Source organism: Polypterus senegalus, chromosome 3, assembly GCF_016835505.1.
Source record: "Polypterus senegalus isolate Bchr_013 chromosome 3, ASM1683550v1, whole genome shotgun sequence".
In the NCBI taxonomy this organism is placed as follows: domain Eukaryota; kingdom Metazoa; phylum Chordata; class Cladistia; order Polypteriformes; family Polypteridae; genus Polypterus; species Polypterus senegalus.
Window position 1 is genome coordinate 268,697,680 of NC_053156.1, and position 27,281 is coordinate 268,724,960.

Here is a 27,281-nt window from a genome sequence, read left to right on the forward strand (position 1 = left end):
GATCTCCCACATAAGTTCATTTTAAGCACTTGTAATAACAGGCTCGGTATATGTCATAGCAACATACTGTTCTGACATTTTTCAGGAAGACAGAAGTCTCAGGATAAGGTCATTTCTTTAGATAAGGAAGACAGAAAGTTTGAGGTGAGAAAGACAGAAGTTTCAAGGTTAGGAAGTAATTCATGGTTGTTGATTAGTATACGCAAGTAAGGATTTTATTGTAATCTGTACATGTGGCAATAATGACCCTATAAATGTATAAAAAAGCAAGACCTCACTAAATATTTTCATTATTTTTTCTTAGAAAGAGGGATGTGACATTGTTTCACAAGAGTGTAGCCCTGGATAAGCAGGTAAGGAAGTCCATCTTGCTTCTGAAAAAAATAAGCATCTTAAGAACTTTCATTACACGCACTTTAATCTGAGAACGGAAGCTTTTAACCAACAAAGCATTTCCTCTTTTTGGCAACATTTAATTTTGAGAGACGTTACTTGCACAATTTGAATACAAATTAAAAAGCAGACAAGTCAAAGGGAAAATATTAAACATTCCTTCCTGTGCATATACAAACAAAGCATTTCTATATTATAAAGTATGCTTGTGTTCTTTGTGAAAGGTACTGCACAAAATAAAGAATAAAGTATACTTAGGATACATATTGAAAGAAATGTTTCTGAATATCACTCTGCTTTACTAGCAAACCATCAGACACCACATGTACATATAATGGGTTAGGGACAGCTAGTGGAGGTTCATTCAAATTTGTTCAATTTATACACCAGAAACTATATCATCGTGTGCCTATATTCTCCAAATATTTTAAGAACTGCCATTTTAGTACGATCACATAAGTGAAGGTGACAGTAAATTAACTGCTCCTGTGCCTTTGATTAAATGACAGATGACACAGACTAAATAAACCTAAATGAAAATAAATTAGCAGAAGTCTTCTCTGAAAACCATGACAAAAATCACAGCCCCTATAAAAATGATCCTCTGATCTGCTAACATATTTTGTTAGTGACAGGGACTGACTGCACTGAGCAATTTAACATGCAGCAAATAGAAGCACACTGGACTCAGTGTAGCTGCTTGTAGATATTACAATCTACTGTGAATAACCTTGTTTTTTCAAATTTAGCCAACAAATCCTTCAGCAGAAGTGTATCAAGAAATGCATCGATACAACTGCATAATGCCTCACTGCAACGGTGACTGTCAAGCCAGAAGTTTTGTTTATTTTGAAATTTTCCTCATTTTTAGTCATCCTGATGTGTGTTCAGACCATATTGCATATATATGTATATTTAAAAAGCTTCTGTAAAAAGTAAAGTTCTATCTATCTATAAATCAAAAATAGCTAAAAATATATTTAACTCCAAATTCTGAAGCAAATCACAGGTTATATTTTTTAAAGGAGAAAACTGAGGGTGTTGGAGTTGAGTCTTGATTGAGCTGAAATTTGTATAAAGTAACAAATGTATAGATTGCATGAAGCAATTCACCATCATCTGCCTATTTTATCTGTTTGGCAAATCTCATGACTACTCTCATGGCTCTCCATTTTTAAAAATATTGGCATTTTAACCAGAAACCACAAAATACTCCATTCAAATTAGTGCATAGAATATATGTAACCTAATTAGCTATGGGACTAATCCGAGACCCACTCTCTCTCTTTGTAAAACTAGGGCAACTGGGCAGCTTCCTTTGCAACGGTATTGATATTTTTATGCACTCTAAATACACTGACACACAAAATAACATCTCGAAGTGCTAGGATCGAGATGGATTTTCTTTTTTACTGAAATACATAACCGTTTCATTAGGATAAATGTAGTTGTACTGTATATCTGTATTTGGTTGGTTCTCAATAAATATTTGATAAAGAAAATGAAAACAAATGTGTGACAGAGACAAGCAGTATAGTCAGGCCTTCAATTTGATCTGTTTTGTTAACAAAGAAAGAGCTGGATTGATTCACACTGTGACTTGCATGCAAATGTTTTTTGATTTTCCAATGGTGTCTACATATAGGGGGGAAAGGGAATTATTTAATCTCAAAGGAATGTTAGTGGTTTCTTATTATTATTGCTTCTTGCAAAAATATTGACTTCAAAAATAGCAACTGTCTCCAGAAACTTCTCCAGCAGCTAATTTAGTCAGAACAGTAGTACCAGCTTCTAAGCTCTATTTTTCTCCATGTTATACTCTCTCTACTATGACTTCAAATAACCAGTGAACAATTTTTATTATGGCAGTCCATTTAATTAATAATTTTTTGTCTGAGATATATCTAGCCATAATTTATTATCATTAACCAGATCGATCAAGCAGTAAGAAATTAAAATAATAAAAGGAGATTTTAATATTACAAGTATAATACACAATGTACTACATAACATAAACCATAGAAAAACAATGAAAGTAGGGTAAAAAAATAAAGAGTAAGTAACATACTTAATACTCTGAGATAATGAACAGCAATCAGTCAAACAGGGTGCTTTGTTTATTCACTTCACCCTATTATTTGGGGTAAAAATTGTTTCTGAACCTGATGGTTTGTCAAACTCCATAGGTAGATCAAGGTGGTAGGAGAATGTTACTATGGTACATACTTTATTCTAGCAGAATTTAGTGTATATCTCTACAACTGATAGGAAGCCAGATGCTATCTGTGTGCCTGTGGTATATCATTGGTTTTGGATCAGTTCTAAAATTTTGACTTTGGTACCGATACCAGATTTTATACCTCAGTACCAGTGTCAAAACAATGCTTAAGCCAATAACAGAGAGCCCCCTCACTTTGGAGTTCTAACATTGCTGATATATGCATATTATAACACGGAAGTGGGGTGGGGGTTCCCCATTGGATTGGATAGTCATACGTACTACTATACAGTCATTCTTTCTAAGGAGTAGAGGAGTGGCTTGCGTGAAGTGCTGATACTCAACCATTATTTTCCAGCACCGAATTCTACATAATTCATATACTATATGATATTTTTCGAAATTGGGTGATTTGGTAATTTTTTAGTACCAGTATACCACACATCACTATCCAACATACCATATTATTTTTCAGAATGCTTATGGTTAGTTGGCAGAAAAACTTGGATCATCTAAAACAAAATGCTGGCTCCTATTGTACTCTCTGCTAACTTCTTCCTATGTGCCTAAATTATTTGGCAATTTTGTTTTTATAGGTTTTCCAATAAAGTATATGTGACGTATGTAGATACACCATTCACATTCACTCTCACCTTTCCATTTCTTCCCCTGTCATTATTCTATTTGACTAACCTCCACAAACCCATCTTCCTTTACCCACTATATCAAGTGAAACACCTTAGCCACTAGACCACATTCATCAATGACAAATAACTATTCATTGTTTTGTTTCTTCCTACACATAAGCAGAGTAGGGAAGAGTGGAGAGGAGTGGTGAGTAGTGGAAAGGGCTCGGACAATGCTGCCAGGAAGCCAGTAGAATTGAAGAACACATGCATTAGAATAGGACTCTCAAATTTACCACCACAATTAATTTTAAATAGAATCACATAATTGCAGTCTAGAGAAAGCAGTGCTAAAAAGTCAAGTTAGTATTATATGATAAATTTAGCTCACACTTTTTTACTGACCATTTTACAGTAAATACTATTTAGACGGCATGTATCAAAGTGATGTACAGTGTAGTCTCCTAGTTTTCATATCTGACTGAGTTCAAAGTACTATCACATGTACATGTAAAGTGAATATTTTCCTTGTTTATTCTCATTCTGGCCATGATTGTACATTCTCACCTAACTAATCAGTCATCAGGAGAAAAACTGTCAAAAGCTGAAAAAAATTATATAAAATGTGACGTGCAGCAGTTTATTTTTACTAGTAATACAGAAACAAAAGTAAATGTTAATGATTGCAAAACAAATGGATCTGCTAACATTTCAATATTGCCAGTCCTATGCACACACTTGTGTATGCACATACACAAAGATATATGAAAAGAAATGCCAAAAAATCCACACAGTGCATAAACATATTCTCACATCTTCTTAATGCAATTCAGGGTTGCGGGTGCTTTGAGTCAATCATGGCACCACTAGAATGAAAACAAACACAACTGGACAGGGCACCATTCCACGGTAGACCAGCTGGAGCCGTTGGCCTGGATAATCCCAGAAATTGCTATAAGATAATTAAAGCACATATGAAATATGTTTCTAAGCATACCGTTTATGTTGAGGTTGACAGGATTTTTCTACCAAAGGTGATAAAGTGGATTTTAAAATATTTTTATGTGCTTGGATGCTGGAAAAGTACAAGTTTCAAACTCAGAAGACAGAGGTAAAAAACTACCGTAATTTAAATATAAAGCAACATCAGAAAGGGACTTCTGTATGTGTCACAGTTAAATCAGAGCGACAATAAGTTCCCAGAAGTGAAACAGTCCTAGAATATTACCTACCAAGTAAAATTACAAAAATAAAACAATTTAAGGCTCACTGTCTTTTTTTATACTGGTTTGCCATCTTTAACAGCCAAGAATTACTGTAAAAACAAAGTACAGGAAAATAAATGTCTTTAGTAGTGTTTTTTACAATGGTAGGGGAGAGTTATATCCTTCATTCATCATGATCCCAAACAATTATTAAATGCTGAGTTTCTGTTTTCCTCTGCAGGCCTTCAACAATCTTAACGCCATTAAACATCACTTGCACCTGTTTGGTGAACAAGGGGGATGGGTTTACTTGCTGTCTGGTTAAAATGCAACTGTTTCCTTCCTGTTCTTGCTGAGAAAAAGTAGTGCACAGAGATATCAATGCTGTGGCATGCCAAGTAATGGGGTAGTTTCACGGAGACTGTAGATATGCAAGATAAAATGTCTTGTGGTGACCTGATGTACAGTCTATGTTTCATCTGTAGACATAGACAATTAACATATTTGTCAGTGGACACACAAATATCTGCTTGCAGCTTTTCCATTTCCCACCTCAATATAATTATCCCATTCACCAGCTCTGACATTTGAACATATGCATACCTGTTGCACGACACATACAAATGAATAAACATGCTCTGTCTTTATTACTTTAACTAATACACAGACTTGCCAGTGACAGGCATGCAAGTAACATACAATGAACTGTAGGCTTTCCTAAATTACAGGGGTCTCATATGACATGACACACTCTGGTGGACTCCATTCTTATTCACAGTAGCATCTGTTCTTACAGTAGTTACAGGCTCTGATATTACTGGGGGCAGTGTCAGGTTTATCCTTCCACACACATTGCCTTCACTGTAACATGCTAACTGTTCACAGTTGCTAAGGTTTCATGTGACAGGGCAGTGTCTAGTTGATTCCTGTCTCATTTTCAGAAGAGGCTGTTTAATCTTAGTTAAAGGCACAGATATTAAAGATGACAGTACCAGGCACTACTGCTTCTGGACAAATACTCCCTTCTCTGTAACACAGCAACTTGTGACAGTTATAGGGACTTTTGATATAAACAGAGATTCAGATCATCCAGTATAGTCTAATTGGTAATACACTGTATGTTTCCAATTACTGCAAAATGTGTGACTGGAAGAGAAAGTCAGGCTGCTCCTTCCAGATTGACTATCTTTGTAATAATAACCCTTTGAATGCTTGCAACTAGACCTTCATACTGCCCCTACAGTGCTTGATGTACTTCAAACATGAAACCACAGAGCTGAAGCAGGTGATGCTACATCCACTATGCTTTTATAACAATGAAATGCTTAGCGTTCTTAGTCAAATGACAATTCTAACTATTCATACTTATTAAAGTATGCTCATTAAAAATCAGGTTGATCCCACACTGCTTCTATAGTAACTTGCTGACTGTTTATATTTACGAAAATCTGTCCTTCTGTATAAGGAAGTCAGATCCCACAATAACATAGCCAAGCCCGGTACCAAAGCCTGCTGCTGTTACTGCAAGCAATTTGTTCAACATACATAAATAAGAAAATGTTCTAGATTCCTACATGTTTGTCTCTGTCACTAAACAATATTAACAGTTATACAGATCCAAGTAGTGTGTGAACAGTTCTGAACTAATCATGCACAAGCTTACTAGTATCCCATTGATTGTACAAATGACAATGTTCTCTATCATCTGTTACGATCATTAACATAAAAATTGTCCTTTGTTTCAGGAGGACACTGTCAAGACCACTCTCCACACTGACAGCTTCTGCAGTAACAAACCAAAAAATATCAAACAGAAGCAACACTGTCAAACATATGACCAATAAAGTGAAGTCATGGGTTCCTTTTTGTTTCAGCACTTCCTTATAAAGATTCACACTGCAGCCAATGGGTATATAAACCATATTTTGGTTTGTTCTCTTTCTCTCTCTCTCTTTCTTCATTACTTGTAAGCTTTAAAGTTACTGTCAAACCCTTCACACCAATGATAAAAAACATCAATTTGAATACTCCAATAATTTACACTTTTTCTATTGTATATTACATTAAGCTACCTGAAAAACTTTACTTGGTTATTCTTGGTGAAGTACTGAATGGAAAATGTATTCTTAATTGCAAGGAAACATTCTCAAAACATTTATAAGGACCTGTACAGAGCTGTGAGATGGAGAATGACAGAATTTGAGACAATCTGGTAATAACCATATTCTAACCAATGTAACATGTAAAGCTGAATTTGTGTGCACTCAGCTGTGCTGGGATTCCTGACCATTCATACTGAACAATCCCTGTACACTGCCACAGAAAATGGAATCTGACCTCAGTGCAATCAGCAGAGTACTGCATAATGTGTAATTTTGTCATTTGCTGCTCTACAAATTTTGCTTGCTTGATTAAAAAAAACACCTGCCAAGTGTGCTGCTGATGGAGCACTTTAGTGGTTTTCAAACACATTTGTGCAGCATGCTTATTTACAGTGTTGGTCCAGTATTTTTCTTTTGCTTCTATGGTCAAAAATATTTTTGTAAGATTACACATAAGAATAAAAGACAGAGAGTAAGGGAAAAATAAAAATAAAACTCTAGTCTTAAACATCAAAAAAAATAAAACGATATACTGTATACAAAAAAGAGTAATTGTATGAAATAATGTACTGGTAAGATACTCCCTTAAACTACACATAAAGTGACTATATAACTGTTTTGAAAGAAATCAATATGCTCTAAAAGCAATACGTTTAAGACAAGAAAATGTAAAAATGTCTAAACAGCATCTTTATCATTTAATTTCTCTGCCACATTGAGCTGAGACATAATAAGTATTATATGCCTTTATTCAAATATTATAACACAGCACACAAACACAACCATCATGCAAGTAAGAATTTTACTATACCCTGTACATACTTTTATGGCTGTGCATTTTGAGAATGTCTTCACAAGTAAATACAGAAGGGACTGTGAAAAGTGTAACACAGTTACTTTACAAAAGCTTTTAACCTTTTTGGCTATAGAGTGGAGGAAGACACCACTGAGGACATCTGATGTCACTTCCATTCTGCATTTGGCAATACTCAAACATTGTAGCAACATGCAGCTCTCTGTTTTATATCTATCCATCAAATTTGTGAACTCATCAGTTTCATGGTAGGGGCTATGGTAATCAGAGTAAAGGGAGCAAGGCATGAACCAGCGCTTGAAGAACTTACAAACTATGCATGGACAATTTTTAAAAAAAGGCTCAAACCCAGTTTATTTGCTTGCGATATGTACAGAATGAAACAAATTAGTGATTTTAATTTAAACCATAACCATATATTAATTTTATTGAAGATTACTGTATATATAAAATGTAGATATTAATTACATTCTGTTATTTCAATTTGAATATTTTTTCTATATCAGTTTTGATGGTTTGATAAACTAGTACAGAGTATGTGTTTCCCGGCATTCAAACTACCATGAAGGATTGATTGGTTGGACAGGGTACACTATTATAATGGTCATGTTAAGGAGAAGGAGGTAGAACTGCTGACTCTAGAGGTTACCATGTAGTGAAACGTTCTGTAACTATAGAGAGTGTCCATAAAGCAGTTTCCATAGGGACTATAATTTGGAATAAATGGTCGGTTTATGTAAACTGTTCTTACTCTACCATATGGAAGCAAGAAAACCCAGTAAAACAAGGTCAGTGCCTAGGTGCTTACACAATAGTGTAGGACTATAAAATGTTGTGTCTCTACTCTTTCACAATGAAGGCAGCATCAGTAATACAGTAGAATAACTGCCTGAAGTCAATTTGACCACATACATAGTTCAGGAGCTACATCGGAGAATTACCCTATGATGAGGTAAAGAGTTGCTTACAAGGAAGCAGTGTAGACAGACAGAGATAGTGGTCCCAAGAGGTGAGTGGAAGTGGTATTTTGAACAAAATTTCAGATGACAGTATATTTAGGCCCAGAATTACTGGGTTAAATTCTGGGTTGAAGCAATATGTCAGTTACTTTGGTCTTTTTAGATATATAAATATATATGTACTTTATACTTACAAAACTGAGTTAATATACATCTTTTTTTTATAAAGGGATTAATTTATCAGGAACTATTAATATGCAAACACTTAAGCATACTCTAACACTTCCTGTGTATGGCTCATTCAGATATACAGACATGGACACATACACATATATACATAAAATAAAATATTTACTCATGCCGTCCTAAAGACATACACAAATTCACACTGATATAAATATTTATGCATTTATACAATGCACAATAATTTATACATATACAGTATAAGCCTGATAAAAGCTGAACAGCCAAACTTTTTTATTTCGTTTTGTATTTATAGCATTGAATACATATTGTCCTATTTTTTATTTGAGCAAAAGTATGCTGAACCAGACCTTTGCCAATTCTATGTAAAGAAAAAAGTAAAGACTTGTTTTACAACCAACATGAAGAAACTCTCATTTCTATAGTTCCGTATCCTACTCACACATTATCATATTGGCATGACCTTTGTAAGAGGTAGAAAAGACAAAAAAATGTATAAAGAACAATATTAACTGTTGACAAATAAGCATTAGCTCCTTGAGTTGTTGAAATGTACATTAAGGATCAAAATAAAAAAGCAACAGGTTCTGCACAAGTTAAGCAAAATCTTGCCCTACACCACAACTTAAGTTGCAGTTGCAGCATCTGATGTAACTCCCCAATGCAGATAACACAACTAGGTTTACTAAGCTCAAGCCTGTCAAACTTATTATTCTAATTGTAGCTCATCATATTTACCTTGATCCCATATTTCTTTGCTGCTCGCCTAATAAGTGTTGACTTGGCTGTGAAGAACTGATCTTCAAGGTCCAAGTCTTCTTCCAAACTGCCATAGCCGCTGCTCATGCTGTTACTCCCTTTCATTCAATGCACCTTTTGTTGGCAACCAAGTCTGCACTTCTGAAATGGTCCCAAGTTGCCTCATACATGCCAGATCCAAGAGGGGGAGTTAGAGGGCAAACACAGGTAGCTGATGGCAAGTACTAAGAAATGAGAACGAGAAACCTGGAAGTACTGCAAAACTGACAGGCTCCTTAACTTCCTCTAGAATATATCCACAAGTAAGAAATACAAAAAAAAACAAAACAAAAAGAACAAAAAAAAAACCAAAAACTAAAACCCTGTTAAAAAGAATTCATTGCATGTCTTCCAGTATAAAGTTAAATTCAGGAAACCACCAATGAAATAGTAGATGCCCGGAAGATGATAAGAACAAGTTTTCCACCTTGCCAGTATTTGTCAATGGGATGCAAAAGACTCTTGCTTACTCAGTCAGCTCCTCCATTCCTAGCAGGTCTGCCGGCACCTTTGACAGATGAGTCCTGCTGTTTGTTTCTTTCTTCTGCATATCAACCTGCTGCTGTCGATGAAGCTGTACCTCAGTAAGTCAGTGTGAAATACTGAGCATTTCCGCACCTCCCTCTCTCTCTCTCTTTCTTGCTTTACCATCTGTGGTTTCATCTGTTGTGAGCTTTCAGAAGCATCATACATATCCTCCCCCCCCCGTCGTTCCTCCTCCTCTTTTTTCCTGTCGCTGCTTTAAGCAAGAGTGGCAGCCACTTCCTCTTACAATAGGTTTCTAATCAGATAAGCTGAGTATTCTTTAACAAATTTGAATCTGTACAATTTGTGCAGACATCCTTGAAGTACTGCACATAAAATACAGTGAATAATATTTACCAACAACTTGAATACTTAAGAGGCTTCCTCTGTTTCAGAAGGGCCAGAGCTTTCCCTTCCTTGGGTGGAGTCTTCCCTAAATCTTATATGCAAGTGTAAAGCAACAAGATTTGCAAGAACTTACTCTTTTGCATGCTATACAAGGCTGAAAAGGTCAAATAAAAAAAAAGTTAAGTGAGAGCAGAAATAATACAGCATTCTGCCCTTTTCTAGTTTCCTGAAACTCAAGAGATCATACCTGCCCAGTGTTGATTGAATAGCGAACCTCGATTTCAGAATCTAAGTGTATAGTGAAATGCATAAATGGGCTAAAAAACTTTTAAGTCACTTGTAAGACCAATCTAACAAATTATTTTGTAGAAACACAATGTGAATTCATTTAATTGAGAAAGAGCAGGAAGCATTTTAACAAAATGGCTAGACAGGAGAGTTGCATCCAATATGGAGTCTGGTCACTTTTGACCAAACATAAAGACTCCATCACTCATTCAAAAATATATCATACCACATGTGTATGACCCAAATTACAGTCTTTCCTAGAGAATAAATTCACCCTTTATGGCTCATTTAAAGAGATATGTGTTGATATACCAAACCATTTTTATGTAATACTTACTATATATGTAAAAACTCAAAAGCTATCATACAGAAAGTTAATTAAGCTATAATAAACCTAAACCCCACTCAACCCTTCACCACAAGAAACAATCAAATATTAAATCTCTTCGGGGTAGGCAGCGTGAAAATGAACAAATGGTATTTATTGTATAAACACACCAAGCTCTTTCCATGGTTACATTAGTTTTTGTAAATTAAATAGTATAGCAATGCTTTTCTATTATAAATGATTTTAGTGTTTCATAATGCAGTCATTTTCTGTTGTTTACATTTTGAAATTTAGCAAATAATGTGATTAACACTGTAAGTGGCACTCTACCTTTGTGCTTCTGATTTCTTGTCTTAGAAACCTGTAGTAAAAATTGCTTCATTGTTTCTTCCTTGTTAGTATAAAAGACAACATCTACATGAACTACATAGCAAAATTGTTCTTTTTATTTTTTTTACACTTTCAGCATGTTTGTGGACAGTCTGTTTTAAAGGAAAAGTGCAATATTTTAAAAACAAATAAAAGAACACAGAAACTCATGACCCTTTAAAATGGGCCTAGAAATTAAAAACTTAGGCCATTCAGTAAAAGCCCAAACAATGGCAAAATAAATAAGCATATCAAATTCAAATACAGAAAATTAAATAGATCATGAAGACTTAATTAGACAGTGGGTGCCACAAAACCATTAAATCTCTGTGCCAAAATGACAAGCACAGTTCAATTCACAAAAAGAGAAATGACAGATCTCAAAAATAAGGAGGCAGAAAAGGTATACTGAATGGTGTCCTGTCAAAATTGAATCCAGCACGCCAAAAAGTACTATTTAAGTGATGGACCAGGAGATAAAAAAGTAGGGGTCGAAGCCAAAAGGTCAGCGACACCTAAATATCATAGTCCATTACATAAAAATCTAGAAAAGCAAAGAAAGAGGTATCTCCCAGAAAAGATGTTTAACTAACTAAACAAACCATTGAAACACACACAAGAATCCAAAAGCATGGTAGCTGAAAGTAGTGCACCATCATCTTTTACAGCTTCAGGAACTGACATTACAGTGATACACTGTCACTAATCTTGGGTCTAGCAACTGGGCAAAGTAAAACAAAGTAAAAACTAAGCTAAAATACATTTTGATTTTATATGGCACTTTTAACAATTAGTGGCATATGGCCTGTTAATTTTTTTACCGATCCAACCTAATTACAATACTTCCTCGTTGTCTACAGTATTTTGACAAAATGTAGAAAAACAAATTTCCCAAAGAAAAATGTGGAACACTAGAAAGAAATTTTGAATACTGTTATGTTATATAAACATTTATATCTGAAGACTAAGAATGAATGTCTTTAAGAAAATAATTAATACATCTAACTTTCCACTGCCTATATATTTATATAATTCTCCATTTTCTGTACCAATTTATTACAATACAGGGTTGTAGAGAGACAGACCCATTAAAGCAGAAGCATTTGCAAGGCAGCAACCAACCCAGATCTAGACAACACTCTACACTAGGGTCCACTTTTGCACATACAATTCAGGGTCACCCCCCAAATAGACAAAACATGCAAACTCTAAAAAAATGGAATCCAGGCAGAAGTCTGTACAAGACCCAAATGCTGTTAGGTACCTGTTATGTAACCAATCTGCTAAGGAAACATATGCTGCTGTTGTAGACTTCATGTATTTAACATACTATTGTTACTGTATATTCAAATAACTTACAAAACTTCCCAACAGTTATCAACATGTAAACATAACTCGGTATCACAACTTGGTCTAAAATGATGAATAAATTAACAAAGTAAAACCTTTATTAGATACACTTGCCCTTTTTAGATAAATAACCACTCAATAAGTGTTGGCATCACAGGAACAGACTATATAAACTAATTAGTCTGGAACCAATGAATCACATGTGAACAGTCCAGAGGGAGAATAGACAATGCTAAAGAAGTATGTAACTCTGACCATAGCATGTTGGTGTGTCCCAGACACCAGCATATGTGCCTCTTTTCACACACAGATTTATTGAAAATGGGCCCTAATTGAAAAAAAAAATTCATTGAACAGTGGACAAAAAGGTTAGAAACAGGCCACCAATGAAAGGGGATGATTAAGGCGCACAGAGTTTATTAAAAAAAAAAACAAAATGGGCTACAATCAGTCTCTGGTGCCAAAAGAGGTCTCCAGAATGTGACTCTCTAGATTATTTACACATTATACTGAGCATTATACTGGTTCACGTATTGACTAAAAGGGCATCTCACACACTGGCAGACAGTGAGAATTTAACCTCTTTATTCTTGAGCAGATTAGATTTTCTATGGGCCTAATTAGGATTTACCATATACTCAATAATATCAACAAACTTTATTTCCCAGATGTCATTTTGCTAGAGTATGAAACCAAGATTAAAAAAAGACATTGGAAAACAGCATTTGTGAGGTCAGGTACCAATGTTGGTCAGAGGCACAGTCATGCTGCAAAAGAAAATAATCCTCCCCAAACTGTTGCCACAAAGTTTGAAGAGCATAATTGTCTAATATATACAGTCATATGAAAAAGTTTGGGAACCCCTCCTAATTCTTTGGATTTTTGTTGAGCATTGGCTGAACTTTCAAACTAGCAACTTCCTTTTAATATATGACATGCCTTATAGAAAGCAATAGCATTTCAGCAGTGACATTCAAGTTTATTGGATTAACAGAAAATATCCAATATGCATCACAACAAAATTAGAGAGGTGCATACATTTGGGCACCCCAACAGAGATATTACATCAATACTTAGTTGAGCCTCATTTTGCAAATATAACAGCCTCAAGATGCCTCCTATAGCCTTTGATGAGTGTCTGGATTCTGAATGGAGGTATTTCTGACCATTCATCCATACAAAATCTTTCCAGTTCAGTTAAATTTGATGGCTGCCGAGCATGGACAGCCTGCTTCATATCTTTCAATACATTTTTGATGATATTCAAGTCAGGGGACTGTGACGGCCATTCCATAACATTGTACAGTATTTCTCCCTGTGCACGAATGCCTTTTGTAGATTTCAAACTGTGTTTTCAGTCATTGTCTTGTTGGAATATCCAACCCCTGCGTAACTTCAACTCTGTGACTGATGCTTGAACATTAACCTGAACAATTTGTTGATATTGGGTTGAATTCATCCAACCCTCGACTTTAATAAGGGCCCCACACAGCATGATAGAACCTCCACCAAATTTGATAGTAGGTAGCAGGTGTTTTTCTTGGAATGTGATGTTCTTCTTTTTGTTATGACCAAATAACTAATTTTTTGTCTCATCATTCCAAAGCACTTTATTCCAAAATGAATCTGGCTTGTCTAAATGAGCATTTGGATACAACAAGCAACTCTTTTTGTGGCGTGAGTGCAGAAAGGGCTGCTTTCTCAACACCCTGCCATACAGATGTTCTTTGTGCAAATTGCACTGAATTGTAGAATGATGCACAGATACACCATCTGCAGCAAGATGTTCTTGCAGGTCTTTGGAGGTGATCTGTGGGTTGTCTGTAACCATTTTCACAATCCTGCGCATATTTTTCTTGGCCTGCCAGACCTAGGTTTAACAGCAACTGTGCCTGTGGCCTTCCATTTCCTGATTACATTCCTTACAGTTGAAACTGACAGTTTAAACCTATGAGATAGCTTTTTGTAGCCTTCCCCTAAACCATGATACTGAACAATCTTTGTTTTCAGATATTTTGAGAGTTGCTTTGAGGATCCCATGCTGTCACTCTTCAGAGAAGAGTCAAAGGGAAGCACAACTTGCAATTGACCATCTTAAATACCTTTTCTCATGATTGGACACACCCGTCTATGAAGTTCAAGGCTTAACGAGCTAATCCAACCAATTTCGTGTTGCATATAATCAGTACTGAGCAATTACATACATTCAAATCAGCAAAATTACAAGGGGACCCATATTTTTGCACAGCCAGTTTTTCACATTTGATTTAATTTCAACTGCTTCACTAAAAATCTTTGTTCGGAAAACAACCCAGTACTCAGATGTTCCTAGGAAATGAAAAACATACCACTGTTATCTTTTTTGTTGAAAGTAGAGTCAATTATTATGCAGGCTGAGAGAGGTTCCCAAACTTTTTCATATGACTGTAAATATATAGTCAGGTCTATAAGTATTTGGACAGTGACACAATTTTGACTCTGTACACCACCGCAATGAGTCTCAATCAAAGCAATCAAGATGAGATTGCAGTGTAGACTTTCAGCTTTAATTCAAGGGGTTTAACAAAAATATTGTATGAATGTTTAGAAAAGATATTATAATACCTGGACCCCCTATTTTCAGGGGCTCAAAACTACTTGGACAAACTAACAATCATAATTTTCAAATTTTGGTTGAAGATCCTTTACAGTCAATGACTGCCTGAAGTCTGTAAGCCATGACCTTCTCCAAGTACTGGGTTTCCACCCTAGTGATATTTGCCAGGCCTCTACTGCAGCTGTCTTCAGATCCTACTTGTTCATTGGTCTTTCTGCCATCGGTTTTGTCTTCAACAAGTCAAATGCATGTCCAACTGGGATGAGGTCAGTTGATTGACTTGGCCTTTGAAGAATCTTCCACTACTTTGCATTGAAAAGCACTTAGTTTGCTTTAATAGTATGTTCTGGCTCATTGTCTATTGCAATGAAAATGTAGAAAATGGCTGTCATTCCAGCTCGATGTTTTTGGTAAACACCTTAAATTAAAGGTGAAAGTCTTCACTTCAATCATATAATGATTGCTTTATTTCAAATCCATTATGGTGGTGTACAACGCCAAAATTATGAAAATTGCATCACTGTCCAAATATTTATTTCCCTGACTATATAAAATATGTATGAAATAGTGGTTTTCAACCTTTTTCACCTTGGGAGCCGATGTTATCTATTTTTGGTCAGTGGCAAATGCAGGCAACAATTTCTCTTGTGAGCTAATCATCCGATAATGTGGCCATTTTTTTTTTTAACTTGAGCTGGTGACCTAGCAATGGCAACTCACAAACCAAATGAAAAAGGTAGGCATCTATCAAACATAGATTCGCCCATCAGACTGCCATATAGTTAAATGTGGTTCATCACTCCAAAGAACACATTTCCAATGATCCAGAGTTCAATAGTGGTGTGCTTTATACAACTCCAGTCAACGCCTGACATTGCACAGAGTGATAATAGGCTTGTGTATAGAGTCTGCTGGAAATTAACAAGTGTAGTTGTTAACATAAGAGTTAATTTATTTTATAAAAAACTACAGAATGGAAAAGCTATCATCAAAGTCTCCAAAAAAGATGGTCTAGTTTAGGTTCAAGGTTGTTGTCAGGCATACTCAGTATAATAACATTCTTACCAGCAAGTACTTTATACTATTTACTGTATACCATACAATTTATCTGGTAGCATTGGTATTGTTGATGGTTTGGGTGGTTCTGGTAGGGTTTATGCCATTTACTGTCTCCTTCCATGGCCGCCCGACAATGTTGCTGCTGATACCCCAGTTTTACACAGCCCTTTCCAGTGGTTTCTCCATGCAGACCGCTGCACTTCACACCTCACTTGGGCTCAGAAGTAACACTATCTGCCTCACTTTCTGCATCTGAGCTGATAAAAGCCATGATACTTTAACAGGTTTCTCAGTGGCCACATAATCTTACAAGTAAGCACTTCCTAACCATGGTCCATATCCCAAGCTCTGCACCAGTTCCTTTCGTAACTGGGAGCTTACTCCAGTGATTCTGCAACATGGCATTTGTTTCCTTCAGCTTCTACCCACTTAAACTATATTTACGTTTACTGTAAAACTATATTTAATTTTGTGGTATAGTGGACAAATTATATTTATCACTTCAAAAATATTAATTTAACTGTACAGTACATGGCTGAATCTATAATAACTTTGTGTTCTACTATATAGTTCACACAATATCAATGACAGACAACTAGTATTTTGTGTAAACAGGTTGCACAATGATAGCTCTCTAGTACACCGGTATTTAAATTTTACCAGTGCCACAGTGCATTTTATGTTGACTTTGTTACGAAGGAGCTTCATTTTTACAAGATTTATTAACAAAAGTAAAACTGTATATATATATAGGAAATATGCTCAGTTACCTTATAATTTGAGAGTAAAGACTATAGCTATGTCTAGTGATTTACAGTAAGTGCTAGTGGTCCTACAAAATTTGGAATGGAAGAAAAGGAAAACTGATTGTGTTTTTGCCTTTTTAAGCTAGTATGTTATTTATGTGTGCTAAACAGAAGTGAGCTGTGTTCTAGAAGCATTCTGAATTGACTCCATCCCCCTCTGTAAAGTTGGCAGTCTTAAGTTGAGCAGGTGCTACACCATGATGTAATGTAGCCAGTGAGGATGATTTTCTCTGTGTACCTAAAAAAGAAATGTAATAGGATGACATAATACAAAAATTTACTTTTCCAATTGAATTGAGACAAGAAGCATGATTGTCCTGCACAAGCCTTTTTTATATAAACAAACAGCACAACGACAAACTGCTCTAACTTAATTATTCTAACAACAAATGCTGGGTGATTGTCTTTAAAGGATCAATTTGAGGGGCACTGGGGAGCAGCATGTGACACAGTGACAGATCATTATCTATTTTGCCCCTAGTTCAGCAAACAATGTCCGCAAAGGAGGATCCTGATGTCACCTTCGCTCTGCCCTCAACCTGTCCTCTTCTAGTCCAAACAATAAAAACTACCAGCTTTCATAAATGCCTCAACTAGAGAGTGATTTTCTTTGTTTTTGCCTTTTAAAAAATTGATGGCAAATAAAACTGGGTTTTCCACCTAGAACTCCAACTATTCGGATAAACATTGTTGGCTTCTTTTAAATTAGTTTTATGTGTATTCAAAAGAATAAAAAGCAGCCCTCACTGTGGGTGCTACGCAAGAAGCCAGTTTCATTGACCATACCAAGGCAGGCTTGTGGGAGTAAAGCATCATAAAATATATGCTATGTGATACCCAGAAAGAAAGTGGTGTTATTATTTCATGTCTGGAGACCACTAGTCATAAATGGTATATTCCACACAATAAAATATTATTACCACATGGCTCCAATAAGCCTGTCTCACTAGAGGAGTAACTGACTCACACAATTTAGGACACATATAGTGACAAGAGGCGACTTCAACTTGTACAAGGGGCTAATAGCTTTTTAAAGCATAATTAAACCAACAAGTGATATAAAGTATCTACTGTATTTTTTAAAGGGTTTTGTATACAGTTCTATGAAAATATCTGCCCTTTATTTCCTCTATTTTTCTAAATTGTTGACAATGAATATTTTCAGGTCTTTAACTGCCATTTAATATTAGATAAAGGGCACCAAAATCAACAAATAACATTGGTTTTTTTTTTAGCTTATTTCAACACTATAACTAACTGGCAATAAGTGAAAAAATAATTACTCCTTGCACTCAGTAAAGTGTTATGCCACCTTTAACTGTATTTACCACAAACCAAATGCTTCTGAAAACTCTGCATCTTTTAAAATAATGGGAAGGCATTTAGTCCAGTCTTGACATTGACAAGGGCAAAAACTTTTAAGTTTGATTCTTTTCTGTGCAAGATTATAGTCTTGCTGCATGACCCATTTACGCTTCAACCTCAGCTCACAGATGGGTGAGTGGATATTCTACTTAACTGTAATAATTTTGTGATATTGAAAAGAATCAATTGATTCTTCAGTTAAGGCAAGTTGTCCGGGTCCTGAGATAGAAAAACATGCCATATTATCATATCACCATAGCCATGTCCAACAGCTGTGATAATGTTGTTACTGTGAAATAACATATTTGCTTTACACTAGACATCATCTGTCCATAAAACACTTTCCCAAATGATTTTGAGATTACCCAGGTGCTTCTTGGGAAAAATGAGAGACAAGCATTTACATTCTTGTTAAAGAGCAGTTATTTCAACCTACTGTAGCTATTCTCCAGTGATTTTTTGCCTAGTGTCTTTCTCATTTTGGAGTCATGAGCACTGACCTTTGCTTGCAGTTCTTTGAATATTTTCATAAGAATTTTAGTGATTACTTGGATGATTTTATGCTGTACCTTTGGAGTAATTTTGGAACACTGACCAGGGGTATTTGGTTGTGATGAAATGTAATGGTGCCACCACAACACTCTCTGATCTGGTATTCCCTATTGCTTTTAGAGGGCCATTAAAAGGCTACTACAGAAGAAACTTCAACATGTCAATAAATGGATTGATTGAATGGAGAGAGAGAGAGAGAGAGAGAGAGAGGAAAATGAAAAACTGGGAACATTGCCTAACTGGACTGTCAAGGTTTAAGTTCCTTGGTGGCAACTTAAATAAGGCAATGGCAGCTTTAGTGAACAAAGCATACCAGACAACTCTCTAAATGTTTAACCAGCCTTCATTAACCATGCTACTTCATTTGGATACCACTAAGCACACCCCTTAAGAGATGCACCCTAGATCAAAGGATAAGTTGCAAATACAAGCAATCCCATCTGAATCAACTAACTATATAAAATATTCCACAAGCTGGCTTTACACTAAGGATGTAGACTTTATTTGCTTTGCAATTCATTTTACTTTGTTTTTGCCTAATAATCATGCATTCAATCTGTGTTGTGTAATAAATTGACCATTTCTGACATTTGGTTTGTTGGTTTTTTTGCAATATTCCAGGTTTGGAGAAATTACAGAAATATGGTTGTGTTACATTATATAAAATCTAAAAGTGATCTCCTACTTCTTCTTCTTTTGGCTGCTCCCATTAGGGGTCGCTACAGCAGATCATCTTCTTCCATATCTTTCTGTCCCCTGTTCTGTTACACCCATCACCTGCATGTCCTATCTCACCACATCCATAAACCTTCTCTTAGGCCTTCCTCGTTTTCTCTTGTCTGGCAGCTCTATCCTTAGCATCCTTCTTCCATTACACTCAGCATCTCTCCTCTGCACATTTCCAAACCAGCACAATCTCACCTCTCTGACTTTGTCTCCCAACAGTCCAACTTGAGCTGACCCTCTAATGTACTCATTTCTAATCCTATCCATCCCTGTCACACCCAATGCAAATCTTAGCATCTTTAACTCTGCTACCTCCAGCTCTGTCTCCTGCTTTCTCGTCAGTGCCACCATCTTCAGCCCATATAACATCGCTGGTCTCTCTACCTTCCTGTAGACTTTCCCTTTCACTCTTGTTGATATCAGTCTGTCACAAATCACTCCTGACACTCTTCTCCACCCATTCCACCCTACTTGCACTCTCTTTTTCACCTCTTCCACAATCCCCATTACTCTGTACTGTTGATCCCAAGTATTTAAACTCATCCACCTTCGTCAACTCTACTCCTTGCATCCTCACCATTCCACTGAACTCCCTCTCATTTACACATATATTCTGTCTTGTTCCTACTGACCTTCATTCCCTTCCTCTCTAGAGAATATCTCCACCTCTCCAGGGTCTCCTCAACCTGCTCCCTACTATAGCTACAGATCACAATGTCATGAGCAAACATCATAGTCCACGGGGACTGCTGTCTAATCTCGTCGGTCAACCTGTCCATCACCATTCCAAATAAGAAAGGGCTCAGAGCCGATCCCTGATGTAATCCCACCTCCACCTTGAATGTATCCGTCACTCCTACCACAGACATCACCATGGTCACACTTTCCTCGTACATATCCTGCACAACTCTTATATGCTACTCTGCCACTTCCGAATTCCTCATACAATACCAAAACTCCTCTCGAGGCACCCTGTCATATGCTTTCTCCAGGTCCACAAAGACGCAATGTGATAAATTCATTTAAAAAATGTTTTGGGGAGGCTGCTGTGGTTAATAGCATGATTGTCTCACAGTTGCAGAGATTTGGGTCCAATTCCCAGCCATGTCTGTAAGGAATTTTCATGTTCTCCCCATGTGTATATAGATTTTCTTGGAGAATTCTGATTTATTTTCACATTTCAGAGACATGTGTGGTATTTAAACAGAATACTTTATTATCTGCTACCAAAATCTTGCAAAGGAAAATATAACTTAGAGAAATAGATGGAAAGATACAACATTGGATTTTGGGCATCCTTACAACTGGCTGACCCTACAATGTGAAATGTGGCAGTATGACTTCTACACCAATTGTCAAAATGGATACTCCAGATGATTGTGTAATGAGAACTCTTTTGTACTTCTTATTCACTCATGACTTGTGTGGCCAGACACAGTTTCAGCTTCATAATTAAAATTGCTAATTACACCAGCTTCACAGGCCTGCTCCCAAGTACAAGATGGCTTACTAACAGTAATGCCAGTTCAACAATGTTTCCATTAATGTCTGCAAAACCAAGGAGGTGGTGATAGATTTCAGGAACCCCGTCCACATCAAAGGAGGGCTTGTACTTAAACAGCTTTAAATTTCTTGGAGTCACCTTCACTAAGGATCTGAGTCAGGCAAAACACATCAAGTATTGTCAAGAAGGCTTACTAATGTGTTTACTTCTTTAAATGTCTGTGAAAACCTGGATAAATCCATGTATTCTCGCCATCCCTACTGGCAAGCATTATATTATGGTATAACCACTTCTTAGCTCAGGACTTACAAAGGAGTATAGATGGTGGTGAAGTCAATACAGAACATTACTCATACACAACTCCCATCTGTATGTACTGTATATATATAACACACTCTGCCTTAGAAAGGCAATCAATAAAGAACTCAGCCATCCTGCACAGTGACATCTTTTTCACTCTTCGATTCTGGCAAATGGTCTAAAACCATTAGCTTTCACATAACTAGATTCAAGTAAATACTTACTGTATCTTTGGGTCATAAGATTACTTACTCATATTGGCAATGGGCTCATGTGGGCTGTTAGTCAGAGGCAGGTAGGTGTGGGCTTTGTGTGCATAAGTGCTGGCAACCAATGAATGGTCTCCAGAAAGTACAATGCATAGAATGCAAAGATGAAAAATAAAGAATGCAAATGTTATGGGACCTCAGAAACAGAAGAGAAGTTGTTTATCTGATGTTGTGTTTTACGTACCATGACAAAAAATGAAAGATGAAAGAGTAGAGATTGTAGTCAAACTCGCCATAGCTGTTAACCCTTTGTAGAGCACCAGTTGTGTTAGCACACTGTTGGATGTCAGAAAAAGCCTGACTGTGCTGGAAGGATGGCACTGAGCTGATAAATGTGACATGGATAGCAATTTTCTATCATTTAAATTGTCATAGGAGACAATATCAACAACTTCAGTCTGCAAATCTAACATACCCCAGGACTAGAAGTCATGTAATGTGACATTGACTTTAGTTACATCCTAATACTGTATTTAAAACCACACTGAAGTAAGGTGAGCCTATTTTTTTAAATGATTGCATGTGTGTATTTATTTACAACTAGCAAAATACCCGCGCTTCACAGAGGAGAAGTAGTGTGTTAAAGAAGTAATGAAAAAGAAAAGGAAACCTTTTGAAAATAACGTAACATGATTGTCAATGTAATTGTTTTGTCACTGTTATGAATGTTGCTGTCATATATATAAATATATATATATATATACACACACACATATAAACATATATATATACACATATATACACACACACGCACACACACACATATGCTGCATTAAAATTTTTATTAAGAAGAAAATTAAACTTTTTTAAACTGAGGGAAAATATACCAATAATTATTTGTTAAGGATTTTTTTGTATACCACATTGTAAGTTCGGCCCTCCGAGTGTAATATGACCAAGCTGTGCGCTGAGCTTACTCTTGATCATGCAACGTACAGTTGGCCATGTGAACAGTAATCTTGTTTCAAATCTCACAGTTTGGATTGCTGCTGTCGGTTTGAGTTTCATGGTTTGTTTCAATTACGACAGTATTTGTAGGACTTGTGTTGAAGAGACATTCGGCCTCTGTCAAGCGTTGTAAGTATACAACCGGTTTCATCGATAACTTCACATCCAGCTTTTGAGAGTTTAAACATTCATAAACATCAAAGTGTCCACTACTGAAATCGTCACCTGTCAATCTAAGATGTTTAAGAGGCATTGGCGGTTGTAGAAAGGTGTAAGATATTTGGCCATTTCGGTACACTTGAAAGCGACAACCGAACAATTCACCGGCAGCCATCAACTCACATGCAGATGCATAGGTGCAGGGCTTAAGCACACCTTGAACCTGTCCCAGTCATTCAATATATAAGACACAATGTTCCTTCGGATATCAAGAGTGAGCCTGATATGGCCGTGCAATATGTAACAAAGAGAATGGAAAAGGTAGGTGCCATCTCCGGGCATGAAAACCACTTGGTAAGTGACAGTTCTTTGATCGATGGTGATCACCTCGATAGACATGTTAATGGGGGTACGGTTGGAATGATAAAGGAAATGGGTACCTGAACAATGTAAAGTAAGTCTAAAATACCTACACAATAACTATAATCGTAATAAACGAACAATAAAACAGCGGAGAAGCCGTGGATTAAATAAAAAGGCTGTAGTTATCAGCAGGGAGATGTGAATCTCGTGGCGAAGCAATGATGGGAATGTAGAGACTGGAGCAACGGACGGCCTTATATAGGCAGGCAGCCAACAACGTGGGAGGTGTTGGGATGGGGGACCCAACGCCGCCTCACACGGTGACCGAGCTGCAGGCTATGGACGTATATATGTATGTAAGTAGGATTCAGTTAGCGTTGGGAACCCGCGTACCAAATTTCTTGAAGATAAGGCCCATAAGTAACAAAGACCGTTGAAAAGTTCAATATGGCGGCCGACAGTGGCATCATACCACCGAAATAAGTACCAAATTTTAGCCTTCTACCTACACGGGAAGTTGGAGAATTAGTGACGTTGGAAAGTTCAATATGGCGGCTGACAGTGGTGTCATACCACCGAAATAAGTACGTACATCGGTTTTGGTTAGCGCAGGGAAGCAACCTACCAAATTTCGTGAAGATGGGGTCAGCCTTCTACCTACACGGGAAGTTTGTTTCGGCTAGCACAGGGAAGCCACCTACCAAATTTCGTGTAGATGGGGCCATAAATAAGAAAGTTCAACATGGCGGACGTTGTTGACCGTTATGACCGTTACGCGTAGAATTTCGAAATGAAACCTGCTTAACTTTTGTAAGTAAGCTGTAAGGAATGAGCCTGCCAAATTTCAGTTGTGGTATCTGGCCGGGGCTGGAGCCCGGCCGGGACGCCCAGGAGGACCGGAGGAGGGCTTGTGCCTCCTCCAGACCGCGAGGGGGGGTCTGCCCTGGTTATGTTGGGGGCCACGGGTAAGGGGCTTAGAAGCCCAGCCCTGTAGGGACCCGTGGCCACAGCCAGGCGGCGCCCCGGTGCCTGAATATCCCTGGAGCCCAGCACTTCCGCCACACCAGGAAGTGCTGGGGGGAAGACGACAGGGGACACCCGGACGGCTTCCGGGTGCGCAGACGGCACTTCCGCCACACTGGGGCATGGCTACAGAGGAATGCCGGGAAGCAGCTGGAGCCCATCCGGGTTCCTATTTAAGGGGCCGCCTCCCTTCAGTCGATGGCGGAAGTCGGGTGGAAGAGAGACGGAACTGGAGAGAGGACTGGAGGCAGCCAGGAGAGAGAGACAATGAAACTGAGAGGTCTGGACATTGGGGAAACAGTGTTGGAGGCACAGGGATTTGAGGTGCACGTGATTGTTAATAATTGCAAAATAAACAGTGTGTGTTTAGCCAACGATGTCTGTCTGTGTGTGTCCGGGTTCAAGTACACACAGTCTTCTACCTACACGGGAAGTTGGAGAATTAGTGACATTGGAAACTTCAACATGGCAGCCGACAGTGGCATCATACCACTGAAATAAGTACGTATATCGGTTTTGGTTAGCGCTGGGAAGCCGCGTACCAAATTTAGTGCAGATGGGGCCATAAATAAGAAAGTTCAACATGCCGGACATTGTTGACTGTTATGACCGTTACGCGTAGAATTTCGAATGAAACCTGCTTAACTTTTGTAAGTAAGCTGTAAGGAATGCCAAATTTCAGCCTTCTACCTACACGGGAAGTTGGAAAATTAGTGACGTTGGAAAGTTCAATATGGCGGCCGACAGTGGCGTCATACCATCAAATAAGTACGTACATCGGTTTCGGTTAGCGCAGGGAAGCCGTCTACCAAATTTCGTGAAGATGGGGCCATAAATAAGAAAGTTCAGCATGGAAGATGTTGTTGACTGTTATCGACCGTTATGACCATTACATGTAGAATTTCACCTGAATGAAACCTGCTTAACTTTTGTAAGTAAGCTGTAAGGAATAAGCCTGCCAAATTTCAGCCTTCTACGTACACGGGAAGTTGGAGAATTAGCGATGAGTGAGTGAGTGAGTGAGTGAGGGCTTTGCCTTTTATTAATATAGATATCTGCATTATCTTTACATTACATTTTGTTTAAGAATCAATGGCCTGATTAAAATAATACATTTTTAAAAAAAATGTACATTAAAGAGTTTTAATCTCCCTACAAGTGCTGCTGGCTTAAAAATGAAAGCTGTATGACATCACCCTGACATTGTACTGAAAACTCAGCATCCAAACAAGGAAGTCACTGAAAAGTGAAAATTCATCCATTCATCTTCAAACCAAGATGGGGACCAGCTTTACTTATGGTGTAGGGACACTTGCACATTCAATCACAAGTACTTAAACAAGGCTAATTAAGAACTGTCAAAAGGGTTGAAAAGCATATATTTAGGATTTGGAAAAGCTATAGTGTTCAGAGAAATCCTATTTAGGCACAAGGTTAATATATAAACTTTACACAAGAAGAGTGTGGGCCAGGATTCAAACAACGACTCTGGAGTTGAGAGAACAATACATGAAACACAGTACTGTAAAATATTGCAGGAGTTGCATAAAAAAATTAACCCTATCTTTTCAGCAGAGATGATGAGCTGAAGTACAGGGTCAAAGCAACACTAGAGTGGCTAAAAGGAAGAAAAGGAGATACTACATACCCCCTTCAAAGTTTAAATGCTAGCCTTCTTTGTCACCCTGTGTCAGCCTTTAATGTGAACCAGTAACTGCAAAACTGCTTGATCACACTCTCTATCATTAAAACACAAATGATATGAAGCATCAAATGAAAAACGGGAGTGAGTTTTCGAATGCATGCTGTCTGTTTACAGCATTATGCACACAAGCATTGGAAAGATTGTCAGCTATTGATAAATGACCTCAAGGCTCCAGATTTGCACATTATTGGCCTCATTGATCATGCAACTACTGTACTGTCAAAGGGATGATAAGATGAGCCATTTCTGATATCATAAACCTTCAGAATGTCAATTAGAATAATGCCTCTCCTGGAAAAAGCAGTTTTCCTGAGTACTGTGCATATATTGACATAGAAAATCCAGCCTACTAAATGCCTGCTCAGTAATTGACTGCCCCTTTGGGTCCAACAGAAGGACTTAAGAATTCTTAAAATGTCAACCAGCACAGCAGAATGAAATATGCAAAAAAGGAGAAAAAGGGCCACACTGATGAGAAACCATACTGATTTAAAGAGTGACCAATGCAGATCAGCAGTATTTAACAAAATGGCAGTGATTTAATACTATTATCTATACTTTATTCATGTTCTAAACCAGCAGATTCTATTAATGAATTGCAGACACCCAGCATCTATTATGGCAGTAATTGATGCAATCCTGGAACCGCTCCTGGATTGTTTATTATTGGGTAAATCTGACTATTCTATCAGTCTATTTTAAATTATTTCATTTTGATTTGCATAGCAATGTACTACTTGTTTCTCAGTTAAAGCCTGGTTGAAAAACATATTTTCTGTGCTACATAAAGCTGGTCATCTCCAACAGAACTAGTCATTATTTTGATTCAGATAACTAGAACAGTTACAGTATAATTTCTGGCTAATTAATAAAATCAAAAATATTTGCTTTGCATATTTACTTATTTCACTTAATCCAGGCACTGAGACACAGAGAGACAGACTTTATCATGGCAGCATCAAGCATAAGGAAAAAAGCAATCCTAGCAGGTGCAACAGAAGATTGTAGGACTCACACCTCCACATATCCTTGCTCACACACAATGGGCCACTTAACTACAATATTAAAACTAATTAGTACAGTTTTAGTACAATTCCAGGCTCACTTTACTAATGCAGAACTCTTGCAACCTATGCAGTACATACTCTCTTAATCACGGTCTTAAATTAGCTAATCTGTCAAGATCATACACTCCTAAAACTAAACTACAATATTTTGCCTTCTGTGCATTCTGTACATACAACCGGGTTATTTTTAACTGAATACATGTAGGTTAGGAAAGTAACTGCTTTGTCTGGATTTTGCATGCTCACACTAACTTAAGGTGTGTTGGCAAGTAAAAACTCTTATATTACCATTCCACAATTCAGAGTAACTCC

At 37.2% G+C, this 27,281-nt stretch overlaps 1 protein-coding gene across 4 annotated transcripts in view; it reads right to left on the reverse strand.

Annotated features, from left to right (window-relative positions):
- rassf5 (Ras association domain family member 5) overlaps positions 1-27,281 on the reverse strand; it is a 129,219-nt gene that overhangs the window by 46,338 nt on the left and 55,600 nt on the right. Inside the window, exons 1-2 of one of the 4 annotated variants that reach the window (XM_039749147.1) lie at positions 9,790-9,944; positions 9,260-9,504 (exon numbers count right to left, since the gene is read on the reverse strand). The exons of 2 other annotated variants lie outside the window; for them this stretch is intronic. In XM_039749147.1, the coding sequence (XP_039605081.1) occupies positions 9,260-9,385 (126 nt within the window). In that variant the 5' untranslated portion in view covers positions 9,386-9,504; positions 9,790-9,944. Of the gene's footprint in view, positions 1-9,259; positions 9,945-27,281 lie in introns of those variants that run through there. One more of the 4 variants, XM_039749146.1, reaches the window with a different exon arrangement.